Source organism: Corvus hawaiiensis, chromosome 26, assembly GCF_020740725.1.
Source record: "Corvus hawaiiensis isolate bCorHaw1 chromosome 26, bCorHaw1.pri.cur, whole genome shotgun sequence".
NCBI lineage: Eukaryota > Metazoa > Chordata > Aves > Passeriformes > Corvidae > Corvus > Corvus hawaiiensis.
The window spans coordinates 26108960-26134905 of record NC_063238.1 but is presented as its reverse complement, the minus strand read 5'-3'; the positions used below and the strand labels follow the sequence as shown (position 1 = coordinate 26134905).

Sequence of the window (25946 nt, the reverse complement as noted above, 5' to 3'; positions counted from 1 at the left end):
GTAGAACCTCAATATTTTCTTGTTCACAATAAATAGTTGTCTATGCAAATTGAATTCAAAATGTACTGCAATAGTTAGAACAAAACATCTGTCAAGTACTCAATCACTGCCTAGGTAAAACGTGGTACCAAACTCAAGAATACTTGGTATAATGTCCCAGCCTACACATAGAAGGTTACTATTATGGAAGGGCACTGTGACTCTTTCCCTCCAGAAAGCAGAACATCCTTTATTTGTTGCAACTGATTCAGAACAGTCTGCATAAAGTGAGAAAAAGAGGAACACAGTAAAGTGGAGAAATAAAGAACTTTTCTTCCCCAAATGGATCTTTTTTTCATAAAATCTTGTTTGCAGATATGGAAGAGAATTTCATATTGTCTGTAATATTCCTTATGAGGAATTTTCATTTGCATAGCAATCAAGATTAAATCTGTGAGGAAAAAGATAAAAAAAGACATTTCAAGCCTACCAAACACAATTCTTCATTTTGCCATTGCTTTATAACACTAAGAAAAAATAAAGAGGTGATCCTACGAGTAAAAAAATTGTTTAGATAAGGCCATTGGAAGTTCATATAGGGTTGTACTTCACATTGGTAAAAATAACTAACCCACGTGAATATAATGTAATATAATAATTTATTTCATTTAATAGAATGTCTTTGATTTACTTGAGCGTTAATATTCTGCAGAGACAACTAATTGAAAGCAGAAATCCTCAAATGGGAAGTTGCAATTCTGCTACTGTACCTTCTGCAGCAGTTACGTCAAACTCATCACACTGACAAAACAACAGATTCTGTTCTTATCTAAAAATACAAAGTTTCCTTTTATTGGAAAGATACCCTAAAAATGTATTGCATATGCATCTTGTATAAAAGGTAACAGAGTCTGGAGTCAGCTGCCAATCCCACTTCAGCCAGACACAAAACACCCTGCTGAATTCTTGGCCATGTGAGAAGAAGCACAGGGGAATGGGGAGCCCCTGGTAGCACCCTGACTCCAACAAGGCTGCAGCTCACACTGAAGCCTTCTGAAATTCAAGCAGGAGCTTCAGAAAACCAAGCTGCTTTTTCTGATCATTTGCCACCTCTGACTCCTGCAGACATGCAAGATGCTGTTTCATATGTGCTTCTTAAGGGCAAGACAGCCTCACCTCTTCAGAACAATTAGGAAAAGGTGAAGTATTTCTGCAGGTACCGGATTAAAGGTGCTCTGCCACTGCACAGGGCAAACATTTCACTAGGCTGCCATGCAACTGGGGCACAAGTGCTGAAGTCCTTGACTAGCTTCTACTGAAAACCTAAAAGCCTGACAACAAGCACAAAAATCAGGGAGTTCACAAGGAGAGGAATGGTCTATAGTATCTTTGTTATGCAGAGAAATCACACTCCCCTGCAGAAGGCCTGCAGCTGCAGTACCTGATAACCTGACAGGGTGCCTTGGGGTGCCCTTGGGGTGCCATGAGGGCTCATGTGGCTGCAGGAACTGTGGGGGCAGCAGGGCCACGCTGTCTGATGGCAGATACACATTACCTGATGCTTACCAAAGATGCAGGAAGTAGACATCATGGACTCAAAAGTGTTGATTTTTTTGAGACATTTGGGGTACGACACTGAATCACAGAGAGTAAGAAATGGATGTTACCTCATATTCAGTACAGACTCCCTAAAATGACAGAAAAGAACCTATCTTACACTTGTGCTTTGTTGGCCTGGTGTTATTTTCCATACTAGAAAGCAGGAGGGATGTCCTCCAGCACTAGTACAGTGTCCTATTTGGCATTCTTGCCTTGGGGATGCTGTTTGCCATTTATGCTTCCTGGCCTGCATACCACGTACCTGTCAAAGCAGACCAGAGCTTTACAGCAAAGAAAACCTAATCATTATAATAGAAAAAGTAACGTACCTAGCTGATGTGTTTTGTATAACAAGATTTTTAGAAAATGCAAAATTTTCAGATTAGAATCACAACAGCCATACTTTTTTTTTTTTTTCTGAGATGCAAAGTATAACAAAAATGATGGAAACTGACCTCTTAGTGCCAAACATGACGGTGCGGGCTTGTTTCACATTTATGAACGCAGTGCTCTGCACAGGCTGCTTATATTGACCTGGATGAGAAGAAAAAGAGACATTTTTAAATTAGGAAACTCAGGACCTTGATTTCAATATCCTGAACAATAAGTACATTAGTAAACATCTTCCAGTGAAACTTCAGGGAATACCTGGCAATTTTACAGAAATAAAAAGATTAGCTAAAGTATGTGAAAGCTAACAAACAAAAGATAAAAGTTTAAAAACCTAAGACCAAATCCTACTGGTAGGGCTTAAACCTGACATAGTTAGAGCACTTAATCAACAAGAGTTAGGCATAATACTATATGACAGTGCAACATCTAAAAGTCCTTGCCTCTTACAGTGAAATTCATGTGCCTGAGTGAAATGCATGTGCTTTAAAGCAGCTAAACAGGTCTTTCTAAACTGCCAGTCTGAACAAAGCTATATAAATTTATATCTTAACTGCATTTTGGTGCTCAATTTGTTGAATGACTACCTCAGTAAATTAGTAATTTTTCCTGAAAGAAAACATTATAATAAAAAATAATTTGCCTGGTGTGGGTCTGCTAAATACAGACCTCAGGAAATATTATTATTATTTGAACAAAGAGAAATTCCAACTTTTACATAAAAATATGAGATTACAGACTATTAGAATAATTAGGTCAGGAGAAACTGCCTAGTCCAGCCTTCAGCTCAAAGCAGGTATTATTAGATCAGGTTGTTCAGGGATGTGTCCACTTGAGTCTTGAAAATATCCACAACCTCTTTTGGAAACCAGTTCCTGTACCTAATCACCATCATGGTAAAAACATTTTTCCTAACCCCTAATCAGACTTTTCTGTATTATAGCTTGTGTCCACTGCCTCTTATCATATCTGTATACCTCCAAGAAAAACCTAGCTCCATCTCCTCTATACCCTTCATTCAGGTACTTTTTGATAGCACTAAGGTGGTCTCTTGGCCATCTTTTTGGATCCTGAGTTGATCCAGTTCTCTCAGGCTTGTGTTGAATGCCATTTGCTACAGTCCCTTGGCCACCTCATTTGGTCTCCATAAGTTGACATCCTACTTTTTCTGGGGGGGCCAAAACTGGACATAGTGCTCCACAGTCAGTCTCGCAAATGCCAAGTAGAGGGCAAGGATCTTCCCCTGACCTGCTGGCTATGCTTTTGCCCATGCAGCCAAGGGAAACAGCTGACTTTCTTTGCTGTAAGAGCACACTGTTGGTTCACACACAAATTGCTGTTCACCAGGCCCCTCAGATCCCTTTTTATACCACTGCCTCCCAGATATTTCGTCCCCAAGCCCATCGTTTTACGCAAGGTTATTCCACCCCATTGGCAAGACCTTGCATATGCTTTTGCTGAACCTCATAAGATTCCTGCCAGCTCATTTCTTCAGCCTGCCCAGGTCCCCCTGAATGGCAGCATTGCTCTCCAGCAGCTCCTTCCCCAGGTAAGTCAGTGCTTCACTCAGTGTGCAGGTCCCCAGGAGAAGCCCCTGGGGCTCTGCAGCCCCACACAGGCCAGCAGTAGCCTCCCTTGATGTGCCATCCCAGTCAAGGCCTCCAACATGCAAAGGACATTAGCGCTAGTCTGTAACAGGGAACATGCCCTGTAGGATGCTGAGACCACCCCTGCACACCCTCCAGACCACCACAGGCAAGTTTGAGCAGAGATGCTGCGTGTCCCTGCTGTGCTAATGGCTGTGGCAAAGTTAACACTGCTCCTCCCCAGGAGCTCAGCCTTCCCAAAGCAGGATTCAGCCATTCCCAGTAGCAGCCAGCAGCAGCTCCCAGCAGAACTGAAAGCAAAGACTCAAAATGCTGCATGAACTGGAAAGAGCAACCATGACCAGAAGCCCAGGCAGTGCTCTGGGTGCCTTGTGTCCTCCCAGCTCCAGAAATCAAGTCCCTTTTGCAACACCTGTTCACAGCACTCTGGTCCATCAGTGCCTAAAAAGCAGCTAAGTGTGCCAGCCCTTCCAGCCTGAAGCTTTTGCCACCAGCTCCTTCCCACGAGAATGCAGCAGCTCCCAGCCCAGGTTCACTTCCCTTGTGGATGCCATTGCACACACCCACTGCCCTCACAATGCATAATATTGATGTTAATGAAACCTTTCTGCCCTACTCTCAAACGTTGAATTTAAAGCAAAAATAGCTTACAAATTCAGACATTCTATCCTCGTTTAGTTCATTTGTTAAATGTAAATGTGATATCTAAATACAAACGTTTTGTCCATCAGGAAGAAGCTGTGATTACATGATCTTGACTGACAGGAGAATTTTTGTCTACAAACTCCCTTCTAAATTTATAAGATGCTCTGGGGGACTTCACATCTCCGTGTCAGATCAGATAAAATGACACCAGGTGAAACATCTTGTTACTTCCAGATGAGGAAGCAGCATTTTCACAGCACTATATTTCATTATGGGTTGGGGCAATGACATTTTTGTCTCAATTTACCAGCTGCTCTAAAAGCATTTTCTTTTTTGGTTTGTGCAGGGATTTTTTTTTGTTTCTGTGTGTTGCCTTAACTTGTACAGCTGCAATGATTTGAAGGGAACCTCCCTCTTCCTTTCCATGCCCTCTTGTTCCAGAATCAGAGCCTTGCAGCTGGGCAAGCAGCACAAGTATCATCAGCCTGAAGTACATTTTCCTTCCCATGCAATTATTCTCCCTGCCACTTACTAACACCAGTCCCTCTACACTGAAAGCATAACAAATGCCTGCTTCCAGTTGTCTTGATTGGGAATTTCTAAAGGCTTTAAGTAGGCCAAGTGTCCACTCCAATTGAAAATCAATGGATTTGGGGCATCCACATTCCCTGTGTGTTCTGAGAAGTCACAATCCAGTTCCCTATTTGTGACTGTCAGGCTAACCAGAAACTATGCCTACACTGTCAGATGCAGCTCAGAGATGAAACATGGATGAGATTAAGGATTGTAACTCAGCATCTGCCCCAGTGCACATATTAAGTGTCTCAAGCCATTCAGACAGCTGATTATACAATGTGGAGCCTAAATGTGTAAATGCGCTAAGAGATCTGAGTCAGGCATTCCTTTTCTCTTAGAAATAATAAGGCTCAAGCTCCAGAATTTAATTTTAAGAAGTATTTAGGTTGTGACCTAGAAGTCCAGCTCCTATATTTAAAAATGGCACAGTCACTTATGATCCTGGGAGCATCAATGGAACTTTGACACTGAACATTTTAAGCCCAGTTTATTCAATCAATTGATGATCTTTTTCATTTCCACTTAAGAACATCATTCATAAGCATCTTACACTAGTAGGTAGGACTGCCTTTCTGTTTGCAAGAACTTTAACTGAAGGGTTCTGATGCTTTCTGTCTCTTTTTGGATATAAATAAAAATGTTAGGGTTTGACATAAGGAACTGCAGTTCTCAGGAAACAGGACAAGCTATTTGAGGGAAACCAACAGGTATAAAATTGATGAGTAGCTGAAGCAGGTTCCCTTGAAGGTGACTGGTGCAGAAGTAGGAAGAGTAAGGTGTTGGATACAGAATCACAGAATTGTTTAGGCTGGAAAAAACCTTTAAGATCAAGTTCAACCATTAACCCAGCACTGCCACCTATCTCAACAGAAGCTTTGCTGGCCTCATCACCTTCCTTTTCCTCCAGGCACAACTATATCCTTTTTGGGAAAAAAAAAAAAAAAAAAAAAGGACTGAAACAGTAACCAAATATATTAAATGAAACACTAATTCAGACTCTGGATTTTTTTTCCTTTGCAGAAGGTTTTTGGTTTTGCACAGAAATATTTCCCATAGCATTTCACTGGCTTAGTGAGGGCAACTGTGTGTCAGCTGCTGCCTTTCAGCTGAACCTACTCCCTCTCTGGTGGAAGGTACAAAGTGCAAAGTGGCATAACAGCCTTGGAAAACCAGCCTCATTTTCTTGTGAACAGTCACTTTGCACTGAAGCAGATGCAAAATATCATTTATCTGCTCAGAGATAAATTCTGGAAGGTACAACTTCCAAAATGAGAAACTTCTTAACAGCGATACTGATTTCTAAAATGTCTTAAAGATGCCACTAAAACTGGCAAAAAAAATCTCAGTGAACCTTTTCATTTGCACCAGATATACTTAAGCATAGTTTACTGAGAGTCACACTGACTGCTTGAAGCCATGCAAATCTAAGCACAAGGATCAAGAATAAAAAATATTTTCTGTCAAGAAACAATTGTTTTATAACAAAAAATATGGCAAAGGGTGTTCATACAGAATTACACAATAAGATCTTTATCAAAGACTTGGAGGAGGCAATGGAATGCACAACTATCCAGTTTGCAGATGGCCCCAAATTAGGGGAGACCAGTTGATATGCTTAGGGGCAGGGCTGCCACCCAGGGAGAGTTGGACAGGCTGGAGGCATGAGCTGACATGAAATTCATGAAGGACAGATACATGAAATTCAACAAGGACAGATACAAAGTCCTGTATTTAGGAAGGAAGAAACCCTTGCAATGGCATAGGCTGGGCACTGCCTGGCTGGAAGGGCAGCAAATTGAGCATGAGTCAGCAGCATGTCCCAGCAGAGAGATGGCAAACAGCATTCCAGACTTTATTAGCAGGAACATGGCCAGCAGACAGAGGGGAGGGATCATACTGTTTTATTAAAAAGTCATCAGACCCTTCCTGAAATACGCATCCAGTTTTGCAGCCTGCCCTTGATGCAAGAAGGACACTGATAAACTGGAGACAGTTCAGGTGAGCACTGAACCACGTGGTCCAGAGAGGTTGTACAGCCTCACTCGTTCAAGTGTCTCAAAACCCATCTGAATAAAGCTCTGAACAACCTGGACTGACCTCACAGCTGACCTTGCTTTGAGGAGGAGGATGGACTAGAGTCCTTCTGAGGTCCTCTCTAACTTGAGTTAACCTGTGATCCTATAAGTCTAGGGATAAAGAAGGAAAAACATAGAAGGGATGTGAAATGACGGTTGAAGCTGGGATAATTAAAATATAATGCTAGTACAAATATAATGACAGGATAACAGATTGTTTTCTGCTTGAAGGAAACCGCAAGAAGAAAACACTTTAAAATTTCTAGTCTGAAAGGTTAGAAAAACAAGTTACATTAAATTCCTCAGAGGGCTAAAAGCAGCAAAGAGGAATAAAATATATACAGATATAAACCTGACTTAGTTGAATTGAAAAATACTGAAAGCCAGGAGGGTCAATAAGAAGATGAGAAAAAATCTGGAAAATGAAACATTGCTATGAATGGAAAGTCTTGAAAATTAAGAGCAGAACATAATGGCAATGGGAAATGGCAATGGGGAATACTGAATCAAAACCAGCAATGGAAGCCAAAGATTTTGAGAACTGTTACCTTTGAAATAAAAATAAAACTATACACAGAATTTTACCAGTTCAAAAGGAATAACCTAAAGAATGGAAAGAATTTGACTTCAGTACTCATATCACTGGGGACACCTGGAATGTGTAAGAAGCCTATCAGCAGCATCACTATTCCACAGTTTCTTTGCAGAAGCAAGCAAGTGAAGAAATAAAATGAAAAAAACAGAAATGAGAGAACTCTAGTTCAGTACTTAGGCAACTAAAAATGAACATGGTCATGCTTACTTAAGTTACAGTACGATGAAGTGACAATGAGAGCTAACGGGAATGAAAAAATTTTTGCACTTCAGGAAAGCTTTGATATGCTGCCACATTAAAGACAACATGTGCTAACTTTTGGTATTAGTGTCATGCTTGCAGTAAAATGGAAAGGAAAAATCTAAAATAGGCTTGGAAGACAGTTAATTCAGGCAATCTCTGAAAAACAAAGCCTGTTGAGAAACAAATCAACACAAGTAAAGTATGAAGTTAACTAGAAATATTCCTAAATCTGTCCTTGTAGAAAAGTTATCACTCAGCGGAAACAAAATTTCTCATTTACCAAAACCATCTGTACTTCACTAACCTTAATAAATTAAAAAACAAAAAAAAATCCCAAGTAAACAAACCAAATATTACTAATAATGTAAAAGAATGTAAGATTCTTAAACATTATTCAAATTTCAAAAGTGTGAAGTGCCCATATGATATTTAACAAATAGATTGCTCTAAATTCTTTACACTCATACCCCAAAGGCCTCCATGTAGACAGGCCCCTCCAAAAGACTGCAATACTGCTTAAATACTTCCCTATTTTTCGCTAGATCACCCACTAAACCAAATTACACTACTGACTTGCTGTTTCTTAGGAAAAAACATTCTGATAACTTTGCCATCACCCTTTGTGATACCAAAAGATGAAAAAAAATACCCTCAGAAAAAAAGGATAAGATCACCTACAGCAGAACATGTTTGGTAGGTAGGTCAGTGCTTTTCTCCTGGCCTCTGACTCGAAAACGTTGGCTTTCTCCTGCAGATGTCTGTCCTCTTCCATACTTGGGGAACTGCAGAGACTATTTTAATCTAATGTTCTGAACTGCTCAGGGAAAGAGGAGCCAAGTGATACACAGATACAGAGAAACAGACAAAGCAAGAAAATGTCAGGTGAATTTTTAAGTTCTTTACACAGCAGTGTAAAACAACTTAAGGCACAGAACAATGTGAGAAATGGTTTTACAGCAAGTAGTCTTTGCAGTATAATAGGATACTTAGGTAGGGTCACAATAACTTCCTGAAAGTTGTGCCTCAAAAAACACAAGCTATGTCTAGTGAAAGGGATCATACAGGATTAACTAGGAGAAATGTAATGGCCTGTGGATACAAACAGTGAGATTGATTACTTCTGGCCACAACTTCTTATTTCAGCTTTTTTAGTGCACTGTACAACCATTTCAAAATTAGAAGAAATAATTCACCCAAATCTCTAAAAAACACACAACACATTTATTCTGCATGTAGTCAATCCTGAGTTTTTTGTTTGTTTTAATTACTCTAACTCTTGAAGGAAGTATACCTTACAATTCAAATAAACAATTAAAGATTTAGTTTGGCAGCTCTTGGAGCTAATTAATTTGTGATTTCTTAAGCAACTAAATGATGAAAAAAAAAAAAAAGAGCTGAAATGTAGTTACTAATGTAAAGACTGATTTATCTGAAAAGTAAATGAAATCTTTAACAGCAATTCTTATGCACTGAAATAAACCTGCCACCTCGTGTTGATCAAAGGTCAGTTCAGAGAAATTTAATAAATTTTTTTACTACTGCAAATCATGAGGGCAGCCAAGATTGTGTCCATTCAGAAGTATTAATTCTCTATTTTGTCATTAATATTTTTTTCTGATATGGTGAAGGAAAAGTACTTTAGAAATACAGAAATTAACTTGTTATATTTGATTATCATGATTATTTCATCTGTCAGCAGCCTTTTACAGCAACCAAATAGTTGCTAAAGATCTAATACTATTGTCTGTTATGATTACATTTGTAATCCTGTTAATTTAATCTTCTTACACTTCCATTTTTTTCTTTAAAAATTAATTACATTATTACTGCTATATGCTTTTTATTTGAATCATACAGTTTCCATGACAGATGTTTTCTTCTTCCAAAATAAATAGGAAATAGGTTAAATATTTCTGTCTTTAAAACAACAACAACAAAAAATAATTACAACTTTGTTTGATCATCCCAGTGACAGCTCACATGACCTCATCTGATAATACCTCTTTCATCCCTTGTTTTTAAACCCTCACCTTTCATTCTTTAAAATACTATCACAGTGCCTCAGAATATACTTCATTTTCAATTTCTTGCTTTTGTTTCTTTTCTTTTCCTACATTTTAAAACACCATATATCTTTCTGGTGTCATAGCATAGATTCTGCCACTAAATCCACACAGTATATTCAGTGGGGTGATGTAGCTGTGCTCTATCACTCATTCCTTGTTAGATCATCCACCTCTGCCTGTAGGCAATTCAAGAAAAACCCTAACTACTATAATAGGAGAGAAAGAATTTCTTTGCATGATCTCTGTGAGCATGCTAAAGAAATGTATTGATTTTTAAATCAGAGAAAAAGACAGAAAAAAATAAACAACCATTTGCCTTGGGTATTTGACCCTCCTTCACCTTCATGGCAGCACATAGACCTTCCTTTCCTATGATTTCAGGATAAGGGGACATTTCTCTGCATCCTTTAGATCATCTTAAAATCTAAGTTCCTTGGAAAACTAAGATGGGGGAAGGGGGGAAGACTGCTGAAGACTGCTTGCCCTTCTCTAGGCTCAATTGCTGGATCATCAATTATTTATTATTAATTAAGCAGTGGATGTGCAGAAAACAGCATGAATGCAGAAAAGACTCACAGGCAGTAGCCAGGAGTGATAAGGTTTTCATTATTTTTCTTTATTTACAAAGATTTATAAAGCTTGATAGAGTTTTTCCCACCCCTCCCTTCTTTCCAGGCTCAACTTCACTCCTGACTCTTATCTCCCCTCTCCGGCAGCACAGGGGGATGAGGAATAGGGGTTGTGGTCACCCCAAAATGCTTCATCTGAGCCACTCCTGCTCCAGTGTGAGGTTTTTCCCACAGGAACCAGCCCTTCATGAACTGCTCCAGAGTGGGTCCTTTTCTTGGGCAGCGGTTCTTCAAGAACTGCTCCAGCATGGGTCCTTTCCGGGGGTGCAGTCCTTCAGGAAGGGACTGCTCCAGCACAGGCACCCTGCAGGGTCACAGGTCCTGCCAGAAGACCTGTGCCAGTGTGGGTTCCTCTCTGTGGGCTGTCTGTGGGCTGCAGTCTCCTTCAGAGCTCGTGCATCTGCTGTGGCATGGGCTCTCCACTTGCTGCAGAGTGGATATCTGCTCCACCATGGCTCCCCATGGGCTGAGGGAGGGAAATTTATTTTCCTCTTCTACACGTGCTGCAAGGAATCTCTGCTCTGACACCTGACCACCTCGTCCACCTCCTTCATCTTGGTGTCTACAGAGTTGTTTCTCTCTTTTTCCCCTCACTCCTCTCTCACAGCTGCCCCACTGTTTAGCCTTTCCTATAATTGCTATTACAGAGGCACCACCAGCAACACTGATGGGCTCAGCTTTGAGCAGCAGCAGGTTCACCTTGGAAAACCTGGAACTAGCTCTGTGAGACAATGGGATGGCTCCTGACATCGTCTCAGGGATGCAAGTTGCAGGGATCACCCCTGCAACTTCCCCACTACCAAATCCCTGCCACGTAAACCCAGTTTTACTTCTGCCTGATTACAAGCCACTTGAGAAACTGTATCAGATTTCCATATATCATTTGCTAATGTTGCAGACAAAATATAACACAGTTACATAATTTACAGCAGCAGAGGGAGGACTGTAGGGATCATAAGTAATCACACACAAATAAAGATGTAGAGGTAAGACAATTCCTGGGACCAAAGATGATGAACTGCTCTTTTCTGTGCTCTTTTACCCTATTACAAAATGTAGTGGCACTGTAAGCTACATTCTGTATTTCACAAGCATTGTATTTTTTAACAGATAAACACCCTCTCTTCTCAGAATAAAACAATGTCAGCTAAATGTGAACAGCAGCAGGGAATAGAACTATACAGACCTGAGTCTCTGGTCAGCCAAAGCAAACATAGGAACTTCTGGAGGACAGAGAAATGGAGATAAGCTTTGGCTGTAATTATCTGAACTAATTCAAGAGTGAGTACGACTCAGATAGATAAAAAAGAATATGTCAAGCACATGAGTTTATTAGCTATTATCATAAAAAGAGACATAACAGGATTTTTTTGTACCTAATTACAGATGCTAGAGACAACAACAGTAGTAGATTCATCTCAGGAATACATAGATTCTGTTCTTCAAAATTTGATGTTTAAACTAATGCTATGATAATGATTTTCATTTTAACTACAGCTGCAGTGGTAACTTCTTATACCTAAATTAAAGATGCCACTTAACTATACAGAAATAGTGATTTCAATATATCAATTTCTTATTAAATAGACACTTAAACACTTCTATTTCATTTAGCTTATAATTAAAAAAGAAGAAAATAAAAAGAATTACATTTGTTCAATACAATGTGAAGAGTATTTGTGCTCAGTCATTAGCTGGTTGAAGACTAAACGCCAAGATACAATAATGCAGGTTTTCCTAACTGTATTAAATAAAGCTCTTCTCAGTTCACTTACTAAGTCTTCCATAATCAGCTGCCAAGTCTATTTATTCCTATGTTATCAACACCAAAATATCCCTTTCATTCATAATCTCTGCAGTTGTCTCACTGCCATTCACTTAATGACATTAATGGTTTTCATTCTATCTTTTGAGAGTGACAAATACAGAAATGACAATATAAAATATTTATGGTACCATATTTTCCTTTCACAAATTATATAGATCGAGTTTTGCTGCTTTCTACTTCTGCTCCTTTTGAAGATGACAGCTATACAGTGAAGTTCTCAGCTGGAATCAAATCCAAGAGTGCTGCTGCCTGTAGACTGTGTCACTCTCAGACCAAAATTTTGGGCCAGATCTGTAAGAATTACTAAAGAGGCTTTTTAGATCAAAGCTTGCCGTTTCAGTTTGGTAAATAACTAAAGTATTCCACACCTTGGCACTATGCAGCTTTCACCCCACCAGCTGTAGCTAAGGTGGATTTATCATAACACAAAAGGCTCATGTGTGACTATGGCCCCCAAAGGTGATTCTTCACTAATTTCTCTCTGCCAGTACCACCCTGAAGAACTCCAGCTGCAGCCACAGTTCCAACTTTCCACTCCTAAAGATCAGCAGACCAACTTCTACTGTTTTTCTTTCCAAGTAGAAGTTACAAAATTAACTCTCACAGAATATAGTATTTTTAGAAGACACATTAATTTATTTTACAAGTCAGCAAAAAATAGAGGAGGAAAAAAAAGAAACAAACCAGGAGTACCCCAGAACTGAAACCAGCCAAGGACATGCTCAACTAAGAACATGCTCAACTTTGTAAGGCTCTATCTGGCAGACAGGTGGAACAAAGAATAAGTGGATCACAGAAATGTCAGAAATTTAGTGAACACAGAAGAGTGCTAAACAGCTAAAGTTATCAGAAGACTACTTATTTTTTAATCTTTGCCCAAAGAAAAATATGATGTATATAAGCCACTGCTATACTGGCCTAACTATAACCTGTTGTTAAAAACCTCAAAGGATGGAGATTGTACAACCTGAAATTCTTTGTGATTCTAAACATTAGGTATTTGTTCCTGAAAACAGCTTTCTTTGCCACGACTCAAGGTTGTTATTCATTACTTTCTCAGCAGACACAGAAAACAATTCTTTACTCTTTCACACAAAAGCACTTCACATATTTGAGTGCTTTTCCCATGTCTCTCCACTGTGTCTTTTTTAGGCAAAACAACCACTTAAAATTCAATTTTTACTAGACATTATGTTTTTTAGGTTTCTGATCACCCTTATTCATATTTTAAACTGTGGATGCTCAAAACTGGAGATGGTATTCAATGCAAAGTGAGTAAAACAGGAATTACTTACTATCTTGCATATGACAATGCTGGTTCTACATTCCATTTTGGTTTTTTTCTTTCTCCTCATCAGTCTACATCAGTAGCTAACATTCAGTTTGCTGTTCTCTCAGGACTTTTTCTAGTGTTCCTACACAGCCAATCATTCCCCATCTCATATCTGTAAATTCTTGGAACTCAGCAATGTATCACACTTCTCAAAAAGTATTTATTAATGCAATTGCTTCAGCCAGCTTCCCATATATCTTAGTGTGGAAACCACTAAGCTCATATGAGTTAAGGTTTGGCCAATAAATAAAAACAATAAAATATCTAATCCATCAATCGTCTGTGGGGCCAAAATATCTTTGACACTAAAGCTAGAAGCTACATATAGTTTGAATGCAGCATGTTTTCCCACCATCACCCTGTTCACTGTCATGTAGAAGTACAGGAAATACTGTGCTGCGGTTAACCTCTGCTGTCCTCAGGCCAAGAGCTGGTAAGAACAAGCCAACCAGAGATTAAAATGATTTTCCCATCCCTTACAGCTTCAGATAAGCTCTGAAAATCACCTAGAATGCAAGATATTTCAGTATTTCTTGACATGTCTCCTTCTGTCTCTTAACTCTTGCAGCTTGCAGTTTACCTCCCCTACTGCCCTCCCCCTGACAAAATAACCTCAAAAAAAGCCAGATCTAGACTGCCAGAATCTCATACTCTGCAACAGCAATGTAGCCTTTGACCAGAAAGACAAATAAAGAAAGGTCTTGCACAGTCCTAAGCTGCTACAAGCTTGCCATATCTCTGAATAGGCACCTGTATCATACTTACCTTTCTCTAGAGCTTTATAAATGTGGGTACAAGGAACAGATCATAGAATCATAGAATATGTTGAGTTGGAAGAGACCCAAAACTCCTGGCCCTGCACAGCACCATCCCCAAGAGTCACATCATGTGCCCAAGAGTATTGTCCAAACACTTCTTGAACTCTGTCAGGCTTGGTGCTGTGACCACTTCCCAGGGGAGCTGTTCCAGTGCCCAAACACCCTCTGATATCCAAACTAAACCTCCCCTGGCACAGCTTCAGGCCATGCCCACAGGTCCTGTCACTGGTCACCACAGAGATCAGTGTCTGCCCCTCCACTTGCCTTCATGAGGAAGTTGCAGTCTGCAATGAGGTCTCCCCTCAGTCTCCTCTTCTCCAGGCTGAACAGACCAAGTGACCTCAGTCACTCATTGCATGCCTTCCTCTCTTGACCCTTCACCATCTTCAAAGCCCTGTTATCATTCTTACATTGTGGCACCCAGAACTGCACATAGCACTCGAGGTGAGGCTGAACCAGTGCAAAGTGGAGCAGGACTGTCACCTCCCCCCATCATCCAGCCATGCAGTGCACTGTTCACTTCCCTATTTTTGTGCATTCATCTCATTTTTTTTCTTCACAGACAGGGTCTGAATCAAAGAGTAGCAAAACCAGTAACCACTCCAATGTGTCCCAGTGAATTTTGTTATTTCTCTGACATTTAACAAAGAAGGTTACAAAAAAACCTGTCTGTAGCTTAAAAAGGTAGGAAACAGAATTGCTAGAGTTTGTTTGTGCTGGTTTTGGCTGAGGTAACATCAATTTTCTTCATAGTAGCTGGTATGGGCTGTGTTTTGGATTTGTGCTGGAAGCAATGTTGATAATTCAGGGATGTTTTCATTATGCCTGAGCAGTGTTTGCATAGAGCCAAGACCTTTTCTGCTTCTCACCCCACACCACCATCAAGGAAGCTGAGGGTACCCAAGGATTTAGGAGGGGACACAGCTGGGACAGCTGACCCCAACTGACCAACGGGAAATCCCAGACCATATGGCATCATGCTTGGCATGTAAACCTGGGGAAGAAGAAGGAACGGAGGATATTCAAAGAAATGTTTGTCTTCCCAAGTCACTGTTACATGTGAGGGAGTCTTTCTCTGGGGATGGGTGAACACCTGCCTGTCCATGGGAAATAGTGAATAAATTCCTTCTTTTGCTCTGCTTGCATGTGTGGCTTTTCTTTACCTATTAAACTGTCTTTACCTCAACCTATGAGTTTTCCCACTTTTACTCATCCAGGTCTCCCCCCGTGTCACCAGGGGAGGAGTGAGTGAGGGGCTGTGTGGCGCTTGGTTGCCAACTGGGGTTAAGCCATGCCAATGTGAATACCAAGTCAGAAAATATTTCAGAATAGAATAGTTCAGCTGGCAGGGACTTGCAGCAATCATCTAGTCCAACTGCCTAACCAGTTCAGGGCTGACCAAAAGCTAAACCATTGTTAAGGGCATTGTCTAAAGGCCTCCAAAACACTGACAGGTTTGGGGAATCAATCGACTGTCTAGGAAGCCTGTTTCAGTATTTCACCACCCTCTTAGTAAAGAAATGCTTCCTAATGTCCAATCTAAACTTCCCCTGGTGCAGCTTTGAACCATACCCACACATCCTGCCACTGGATAACAGGGAGAAGAGCTCAGCACCTCCCCTTCCCCTTCTCAGAAAGCTGTAGAGAACAATGAGGTCACCCTTCAGTCTCCTTTTTGCTAAACTAGAAGAGCCCCAAAGGCCTCAGCCACCCCTGACAGGATGGTGACTTCCAGCCCTTTCACCAGCTGTGTTGTCCTCCTCTGGCCACGTTCAAGCACCTGAATGTCCTTCTTAAATGGTGGGTCACAGAACTGTCCTCAGTGCTCAAGATGAGGCCACATCAACACCAAATACAGTGGGATAATCCCCTCTTTGGCTCAGCTGGTCATGCTGCGTTTGATGCACTCCAGGATGCAGTTTGCTCTCTGGGCTGCCAGGGCACACTGCTGACTCCCACCAATATGCTGCCCCAGATCCAGCATCCCCAGATCCCTCTGTGCAGGGTAGCTCTCCAGCGACTCCTCTCACAATTCATACTTGTGCCCAGTGTAACTTTGTCCTAGGTTCAAAATCTGGCATTTGGACATGTCAAATTTATGATTAGAAAGGTACCAGATTAGACACCAAGAGTTAAAGCTGAGTATTAATAGGATCACTTCAAGTATAGAAAAACATCCCTCAGACCACACAGGCTGTTGGAATGAACAGCCCATAAGGGTATTCACATCAAATAGTTTATTAATAAAAAATAAGGTATTTAATTTGGTATTTGAAACTATGCTCCAAGAAAATTCTGCATGGTATCTAACTCCTCCCAGCAGAAGACAAAACATGGGAATTACAGATCTTTAATATAAACACTTGTGCCTGTTCTACAGCTTAAATGAGAGTTCCTCCATTCATCAATGATGGTATTCTTATTGCTGCAAGAGGTTTATAACACCACCAGATTATAAAAAGTCTAATCAATGCAAGGTTGTGGAAGGAAGCTTGATCTTAATTTTAATAGTTCATAATTTTCCAAAATTAAAAAAAAACAGGGAAGGAGCCTTGTATGTGCCTAGTTTTACTAGCCAAAATTTGAAAGGAAATTGATGTTCTTCCAAGACTAAATACAAGAGTTGGAGAGATGTCTTTTGGCATCTATTGGTACAATACTTCACCCAATCTCTGCATGGAAAAAGACCTTTTTGACCAGAGTACAAGATACATGGTCCAAATGAAAGGAACAAACCCACAAATAAACAAAACACACTATGAAAAAATCCTGGTTCATTTTAATTGTTTGGAAAGTTTTGGTAGTATCTCTTGGGTAGCCTCGATGCAGGATAAACGAAGGGTCGGTGATGAGGTCTGTAGGTCACTACTACAAGCATGTAGTACATGTCATTATCTTGGTTTCCAGTAGAAACCACCAAGGGTTCTTCACAACCAAAGATGTTTGGAATGCAAAGGACCATATCTGATGTTCAAAGCTGAATACCAACTGTTGCACGAAGGACCAGTAGGGAGAAACAAAATATGTACTGGTACTGGAAGTGCAGTGATCTGCTGGAGATCAGAAACTTTATTTTGTAAGCATAAAATCTCCAAGAAAGTACTAGGCAAACGTCTTTTTACTTTTCACTTACTTTTACTTGTAGAATCAAACACATGGCTTAGCAGAACACTTAACAGCCTGTAACTCATAGTCCCAAGCTACACAGCACCTGTGAGTGCTGCACTTATCCTGTGTCACAAGAATGAACTGCCTTTTCTTCCCCTTTTTTTTACTATTGTTATTCTACTGGAGTTGGGTTTTCCAGAAGTCACTAGTGGACTTCTATGTAAGATGAAAACAAAATAGGAAAACTAGATTACTCCATGCTTATCTTCAGTGTAACTCTCAAAATCTCCACTGTGACAGACAAGTACATTATCAACATTGAAATGCAAATTTTCAGGAGAAGAAACCATAAGCTTTAGATTTCACCAAATTTATTTAATGGTTTTCTTTGGAAAGTTCTTTCTTGCCTCGAATCCATGTAAAGCAATAATTTCTCTCAAAATATTTGGAATAGATACACTAAGAGGCATCTTAATCCAGTTACAACTTTTGCAGGAGACATCAGTCTCAGGGTTACATTTTCTCAAGTGCTCATGAACTCTGCATCTGCACACCAGGTCAGACAACAGTCCCTCTGGCTTCCAGATATGCCAAACACAGATGGCTGTTCTGCAGGGTTTGGGAGAGGACTGCCCAGATATCAGTTAACCATAATGCAGACCAGGTCCCTGGCTGCCAAACTACCTTCAAACATAGGATCTGCAACCTTTTTTTCTAGAATGTTTTTTAGGGAGACAGTATCACAAGAGGTAAGACTATAATATATGTTGGCTCTGGCACATCCCTGGGACTCTAAAAGACAGCTACTAGGACAACTGAAAATAATTCTTGTCCAGGATAATGTAGGTATTACAGGATTTTGCAACCAAATTAAGCATTTTGGGTAACATGGGAAACTGATTACAGCTGGTTAAGGATACAGGTCAAGCTAATGATTTTGGGCTAAAATCTCCTGGAGTGGGTCATATTCAACTGTTGGAATAGCTTCAAAGGACTCCATTGAGAGTATCTCCTAAAAAAGTGCAAAAATGCCACACTGGGAGCTGAGCCCAGGAAATCCCATTTGTAGAGATTCCACAGCTTCCAGCAAGCCAGAATACCAGACAACCTGCAGGCACGCTGCAAATCCTGGCACACCTCGTTAAAAAACAGAGACTATCACTCAGCGTACGCAAGTGAAACTGTTCTTGCATCTCTTTCCTGGCACACTATTCTAAATGAAAATTTATCACAACTGTTCAAGAGTCTTTGGAAAGCACTGCTTTTTCCAGGTTCTAGATATTGGAATGTTTTTTTGGACAACAGCATGCATGCCCATGTCACTACCCTGCAAGAGCCTACAGCTTCAATAAGTCAGACTTAACTACAGGTTTTGAGAATAAGACACAAGCAATAAATAGGTCATTCTGCTCCCCTTTGCACCCTGAGGAATCAAATGTGTCTGTTGCATAGTAGATTCTGAAAGAATTAGCAACAACCTGTTAGATGGAAACAGGCAAAAGCCTAGTGTAGCTTTGCTGTAACAAAAACATGGCACATCATCACCGAAGATCAGGAAAACGTTGTAGGGTAACTGAATTGACCCTAAGACTTTTTTACCCTCAACAGCCATCCTCCTTCTGTTGAAAGAGACAGTGTCAGAGCAGAGTTCTTTTTCTAAGACAAAAAATTTAAAAGAGCATTTGAAAACTAAAGAATGTAACAAAAGATAAAGGATTTTTCCAATCTCTATAATCTTTTTTTGTGTCACAAACTTTTCAAGACACCAATCAAACCAAAAGCTAAATGTAAAATAAATAAAAATCAAGCAGCAGACAGCTAAAGCAGAAGGAAATTGACTCTTAGAAATACTTTGAAATTCCAAATTCATCAAAAACTGATAAAACTACAGCTGCAATTATCTAAATATATGAAAAGAGTATTTCTACAAGCAGATAAATGCAGCATTCTTGGGTTTACTTTGCCTGAGAGAAGAAATCAAAATCTGATCAATAAGAAGTCTTGATCAGCTTTATTTATGAGCAGCTTGGAGCAACCATACACAAGTCAGATGCTGAAATACATTTTCTGAAGCCTTAAGAAAAAATAAAAATTAAAAATAAAGTCACCAAGCTGTATAGAGAAGACTAAACCAACATTTTTCCTCCATTTGTGCTAACTTGCAGTTCCTTCTGTCTGTTAACAAAATGAATTTTGTTAGTTGCTTACTTTGTACACAACAATAAAATGAAACACTTTTCCTTTTTTTAGGATTTTTAAAAAATTTATTTCACCACCTAAGAATAAGTGAAAAACACCAAGGATCAATTTATTTAAGATCTTTCATACAGGTCTGCTGAGAGGCACAGTCAGGAGCTCAGAAGTGAAGTCAGGAAGGATGTCATTGCCCTTGGGTAGCCAGCATTCATCACAGCAGGCAGCCTTTATTGTCCAGCGTGCTATAATAGTTTCTCAGTAGGGAAGGCAGCATGTAGTAGCATGATGACGTGCAAGATAATGCCTAAAAACACAAAACTGTTTGAGAGGGTCTGTTAGGAGTGAGTGTTTACAGTGGCAGTGAAGGGAAGAAAGGCAGAATGACCTGGTTCTCTTTTTAGTCATGAACGCTGGTAAACATATTTAATTCTGTATCATATTCAGGGAACCAAAATAAGTTTCCTTCCATTATGTGGTTTTTATTTAGTCATTGCTTGATCACCTGTCTTCTGCAGTTCTCTCCTTAACTCTGCCATTATGACATCTTGTTTTCCCAAAACAGAAACTGAATATAAGCAGGAAACACTTAGGTCTTTAACATACTACAAACTGCTTCCTAGTTCATTATATGATAGGCAGCTCAATCATCACTGTCACTGAATATATTTTACTTACTTAAAATGGCTGGAGACACTGAACTGAAGTCACAGAATCATAGAATGGTTTGTGTTGGAAAGGACTTTAACAGACCAACTAGTTCCAAACCCACTGCCATGGGGAGGGACACCTTCCACCAGACCAGGACGCTCGATGCCCCATCCAACCTGACCATGAACACTTCCAGCGACAAGGCATCCACAACTTCTCTGGGCAAACTGTTCTAATGCCTTACCATCCTCAGAGAAAATAATTTCTTCTTTTTCTTATCTACTCTTTTTCAGTTTAAAGCCACTGAAGTCATTCACGGTCATTAGAATTAGCTGAGGAAAAAAGAAAACAAAAATATTTACAGCCAATAATTTTATATAGAAAAATGGGTAATTCAGATTCAAAGTCTTTCTGTGAATATTGGGCCACAGTCTAGCATGTTTAGCCAAATTGCAAATGACTGCAAATTTTCCATTAGAGACACTACAAAGGTACATGGGTATTTGTGCACACACCTGCACATGAGTGAAAAAGGTATTGCTTTGCAAGATGGCCATTCTCCTGTTTCTCAGTAAGTCCCTTTCAGATTACCTTGAATCAGATTTTGAAACTCTGTTTACAGATTTGCTCCTAATTAAGTAGTTCCACTCACCTCAACGAACTTAGTTGTTATTTAGTGTGAATTAAAATGGCAGCACTTGGCATTCTACCATACCGCGTAACGACAGATTTAGTGAAGGACTAAAGCACCTGAAGGCAAGATCTAAAATACCTTCCAGAAGCTTGTCAGCTTTTCTAGTGATGCAAGGCTACACTGATATCAGGGATGTAAGAGGCATGAAGCCAAGATAGCAAGTAGGTGCAACAGATGCTTCGGTCTGGTATAAAGCTACTCAATTACGCTTTACAGAGTATCTGACCACTAATTGCAAGACACAGTGTGCCAGGACATGATGTGCTGCATGCCACCTTCACAGTGGTGCAATGTTCTTCAGTATCAGAGCCCACTCTTTTTCTATGGGAAGATGCAGGAGACCATTAAGAGTAAAGAAATACAGCAGCTCCTTCAAGACTTTGGGAGACTTCACAAATCAGTGAATATAAAAGCAATTAAAAGTTCTTCTGATAAAGATATTATTTAGCCATGTGCTGTTTGGTCAGCTTCAGGTATACTTTTGGTTAAAAAAAAAAAGCCAGAGTAAATAGATTACTTTTCTATTAGTGGTGGGAATTGGCTGCAGCCAGCACTTCTGAATAATTCACACTGTCTAGCTACTTGGTTTTGGATTAGACATTTTAAAATCATGAGGTAAAAAGGTCATGTAAAAGGAAAATGAGTTGCTACAGAGCAATAGTTAGATCCACAGTCACCATTACACTATCACTGCGGCTAGGATTCATGGATCAACTGCTGATACTCTGAATGGGCATGCAATATGAAAAGCCCTCCAGGGACCCAGCTTCCCACATAAAATGCAACAGGAATACCATCATCCCACTGCCAAACTAAAGCACCACTGACACAACAATAGATATGACTGACAGGGCATAAACTGGGTTGAGGAAAATGCAAAAATACATAGTTTTTGTGAAATCTGGTCCTATTCTCTTGATAAAATTGCAAGAGAGTTACCCAATCTGACACATTTTCGGTTGGTTTAATCTTAGAAAGAAAAAGGAGTGAAAGCAAACTTCCAAGAATGAGATGTTTCTGAGATTCCCACTAAGAAACTTCTGCTTTCTGTGAGAAAGGGAAGAGACAAGCCACTGGATTACTATTTTACATGCCACAGCAGTAACAGTTTTTAATAATTTTAATTCATTTCAAGTACCTTAATAGAAAACAAACCTACTTGAGGTTCCTTCAGTTTTGCAGATATTTTGCTTTCATGCAATTATACTATAGTCACATTGCCTCTCAAGACAGTTTCTACTGAGAAAACCAATTAACACTCAGCACTTTAAAGAGGTAGAATTTAATAGTTTGGTGTTCACCTTTTTTTAGGCAGCTAAATGACAAGCAAGATTTATTTTGCATAATAAAAACAAGAATAAAAAAAGAAATAGAAAAAGACAACAAGGTCCATCAGGGGAACACTTAAATACAGCTTGTTATTAATCAATTTATTTCACGCAGTGGTTTCTAAGCAGAACAAGTGTATGTGTACTGTGAGCCCATAAAAATAATGGGAGTGAAAAACTGGACACTCTAATTCTTAAAGGATGTTGATCACGGAGGATTAAAAGCATTGCATAAGAACATGAAAACAGCACTAGGCCCTCTGCTATGGGATAATGCAGTTATTTGAGAAATCTGTGGCAGAAAGCCCTGGCTTCCATTTTTATTTGTGCAATTTAGGTAATGGGGAGAATGTATAATGCTTTTCTGATGCTATAGTGATGAAGCATATCCAGAACGAGCAAGGTCAACAACTGTATCTGTTTACAAAGAGTCAGATTACAAATCTGCTAACTTGCATCCTGAAAGCTCCTTACTAAGCCAGATTAACATGGAGTTTCTGTTTATCATCCTGACATAGCTAAAGAACATAGCCCAAAGAATAGAAATGGCTCTCTGTTTCCGACACTGTAAACTCCACTAAGAGCTGCCTGCCTATTTCTTGAATTTACAGTAGAATGTGTACAGTATTTCCAAAAAGCTATATAGGAATCACAACTCATCTATCCAGGTACATCAAGTGTAATCTCATCTGTTGGCAAAATGGATTTCTGAAGGTTGAAAAAATAGTTACTATATTTTATCAATAACTTAGGCCCGCAGCACATGTAGGTATGCAAACCATAATTAAAAACTCTTTGGCAAGCAATGAATGAACAGAACCACCATGTTTAAATGCTTAAATTTAGTGGGGCACATACCCCGCTTATGGAGGTTTATGGAGATTTTCATTTTAAGTCGTTCAGGACTAAGTATATGTAGCAAATTACAGTGAGACAAGCAGATTGCCTGGATTGCTCTGTCTGTCACCCTACCGAAGGGTATTACAGTGGGCCTGCCCTTTTGGGAAGCAGAACTACTGTTTGGAAGCATATTTGCTTCCATCAGAAATCCCATTTTGCAGTGAATTCTGTTTTTCACAGCTCTAAATATAGTTTTTAGAACTGACATCCTTCCTTTCTATTAAGATTAAGGGTGCAGAAGATGATAGAAATTGAAGACTCAATATTACACATAAACAGAACTTGAGAAAAAAAGTTAGTTTACATATTCTGCCTTTTAATAAACTAAATATTAATTACTCTAAGCCCTTAGTCTACTCCTGGGTTAGAGAATGCAAACCATCATTGTTAAAGACATGCTGGTTTATGAATACACAAACATACACAGGAGAGAAAACAGAAATGAACAGATATCAGTACATATGTTTAAGATGAACTACAGGTGAATAAAGTGGCCCAGATGGCAAGCGATGGTGGCAGAAGCATGCCCTGGGTCCACACCTTCTCCCAGAGGGGCCTCCTAGCAGGCATCCCTGCCCGAAATTACAGTTTCCCAAAGGGGGGTGGGCAAAATATAGAAAATAGGAAGATTGTACAGCAGGAGCACACTCCCATGAGACTGTGAAGAAAGAGGGCAAGTCACTCACAGAGTCTACTGAGTATCAGATTTTGGCTGTGATCAGGCTTATCTTTGAAACGATTACGTTTTTATTTGCTGCCATATGTCTGTGACCTAACTATTGTATTTTGCAGCAGCCAAATGCAGGCAAAGGTTAGAAGAGATCGATCTTTCTGCAAAAATAGTCTTATCTTTTCTTTTTTTTTTTTTTCCCCTAAGCAGTTTACAAAGGAAAATCAAATCTAAAATGAAAAATTGCAACACATGAGACTCTCCAAGATGCTGCTGAGGAACTTCTCTTTTTGCCTTATCTCAATGCTACATTTTCCCCTAGTTTTCTTCTCGATATGAAAGGATGCTGCTGGGCTTCTTTTTGTTAATTAGAAACAAGATCTCAAGACCAATCTAGCAACTGCAGAAGAAACTATTCCCTCCATGAATACTTCACACTGATCCTCTGTTATATGACAGGAATTTTAAATATTGTAAAAAATTGCTCACAAAAGGCTGACTCGAAATTACCAACTTTCAATTGCATATGAAAGAGTGACATAATACTTCATCTGACAGCTAAAATGCAATTTAACAAAATAATTAAACGTTCCCATTCAAATTAAGCTATAATTTCCAAGTCGTACGTGCAATAGAACCTAAAGAATCTGCAAGAAATCTAGGTCAAAGCAATTTTATATTTGACATTGTGAAATAAAAAAAAAAAAAGTTAAGAAAATAGATGAACCCACATGAAAATTAACATGTTTGAGAGAGAGAGAGCCAAAGTCACAGACAACATAGATCAAGACAACATAGATCAAATAGGACATGAAACACTCTGAAACTGTATGTACACACCTAAATATACTAAAAAAGATTTCCAAAGGAATCACTCTTTATTTAACATGCCACTGGTCAAAGTAGTCCCAGTCCAAAACAAATAACTTCAAAACAAGCTGCACCAGAATAACAGTTTGGATTAATATCTTCTCCAGATGGAGTTTTCAACTTAATGAATAATAAGTAGCATGAAATCTTGCTGCCAAAATTATACCCACTCCATTCTGAACAGAGGAGGAAGCACAGAGATGAACAGAACACTTTAGGTTGCACTAACCACCCTAAATACTTGCTCCTTCTAAAACAGTCCTCATCCTAAGCACTTGAAAGGACACGTATGATGAATGACTCAAGATATTAACATCAGACCATTCACTAAAACACAGACTACAGAAATTTGAAGGAAATGTGGTATGACAAGGCCAGAGCTGGATCAAAAAACCCTATCAAACTTCCAACAAAAGCCTGTAAAATAATTTCAGTGCTTAACCTGTACATAGAAATTTGCTTCACTCAAATAGAAACAGCAGACTGATTTCACAGCAGGGAGCCTCTTGACTCATAAAGCTGAGGTCATAAAGTCACTCTCAAGAAGAAATTAAACTATAAAGCAAATTAAAATTCACTACTCCAGTAATGAAACAGCACACAGGTTTACTTTGTCAAATGAGAAATAGTGTAGAAAATATATGAATCACACTGACAAGGAAGTAATTGAGTAAAAACTACAGCACTTTCAAAAGTAGGAGGCGTAAGATTCACATTTAGATACTCAGGAAAAACAACAATACAACTAAAGAAACTTAAAAGCAGGTTATATTGATTCCAAAAGGATCACTGTAAAATATCTCATTGGAAAAGTGCTCAGTTTGTTAGCATGCTTCTAACATCTAGTTTTGTGCCCAAACACCTAAGAATGACTCTTTGCTTTTAGTTTTCCTATAACATGAACACAAACAAAAAAGAAGTTAAAGGGTTGAATTGAATTACCCATACTGCCACTTACAAAACATGAAAAGAAAAGATGCCATTTTCAAACTTAACCTGAAAAATGAAGACCCGGTATTTGTGAGGGCTGAATTTAAGAAAATAAGGTAGTATGTCAAGTAGTTAGTGTCATCCATGGATAGAAAGATGGACACCTTCATTGGGAAATTCAAGAGCAGAGTTCAACTGTAGCTATGCAGAATTAAATGA

At 39.3% G+C, this 25946-nt stretch overlaps 1 protein-coding gene across 6 annotated transcripts in view; it reads right to left on the bottom strand.

The window, feature by feature from the left end:
• OXR1 (oxidation resistance 1) overlaps window positions 1-25946 on the bottom strand; it is a 275865-nt gene that overhangs the window by 233947 nt on the left and 15972 nt on the right. For 3 of the 6 annotated variants that reach the window (XM_048286456.1, XM_048286457.1, XM_048286461.1), the window contains exons 1-2: window positions 8388-8496; window positions 2034-2112 (exon numbers count right to left, since the gene is read on the bottom strand). In XM_048286456.1, coding sequence (XP_048142413.1) covers window positions 2034-2112; window positions 8388-8481 — 173 coding nt within the window. In that variant the 5' untranslated portion in view covers window positions 8482-8496. Of the gene's footprint in view, window positions 1-2033; window positions 2113-6893; window positions 6962-8387; window positions 8497-25946 lie in introns of those variants that run through there. The other 3 variants (XM_048286458.1, XM_048286462.1, XM_048286459.1) reach the window with 2 other exon arrangements.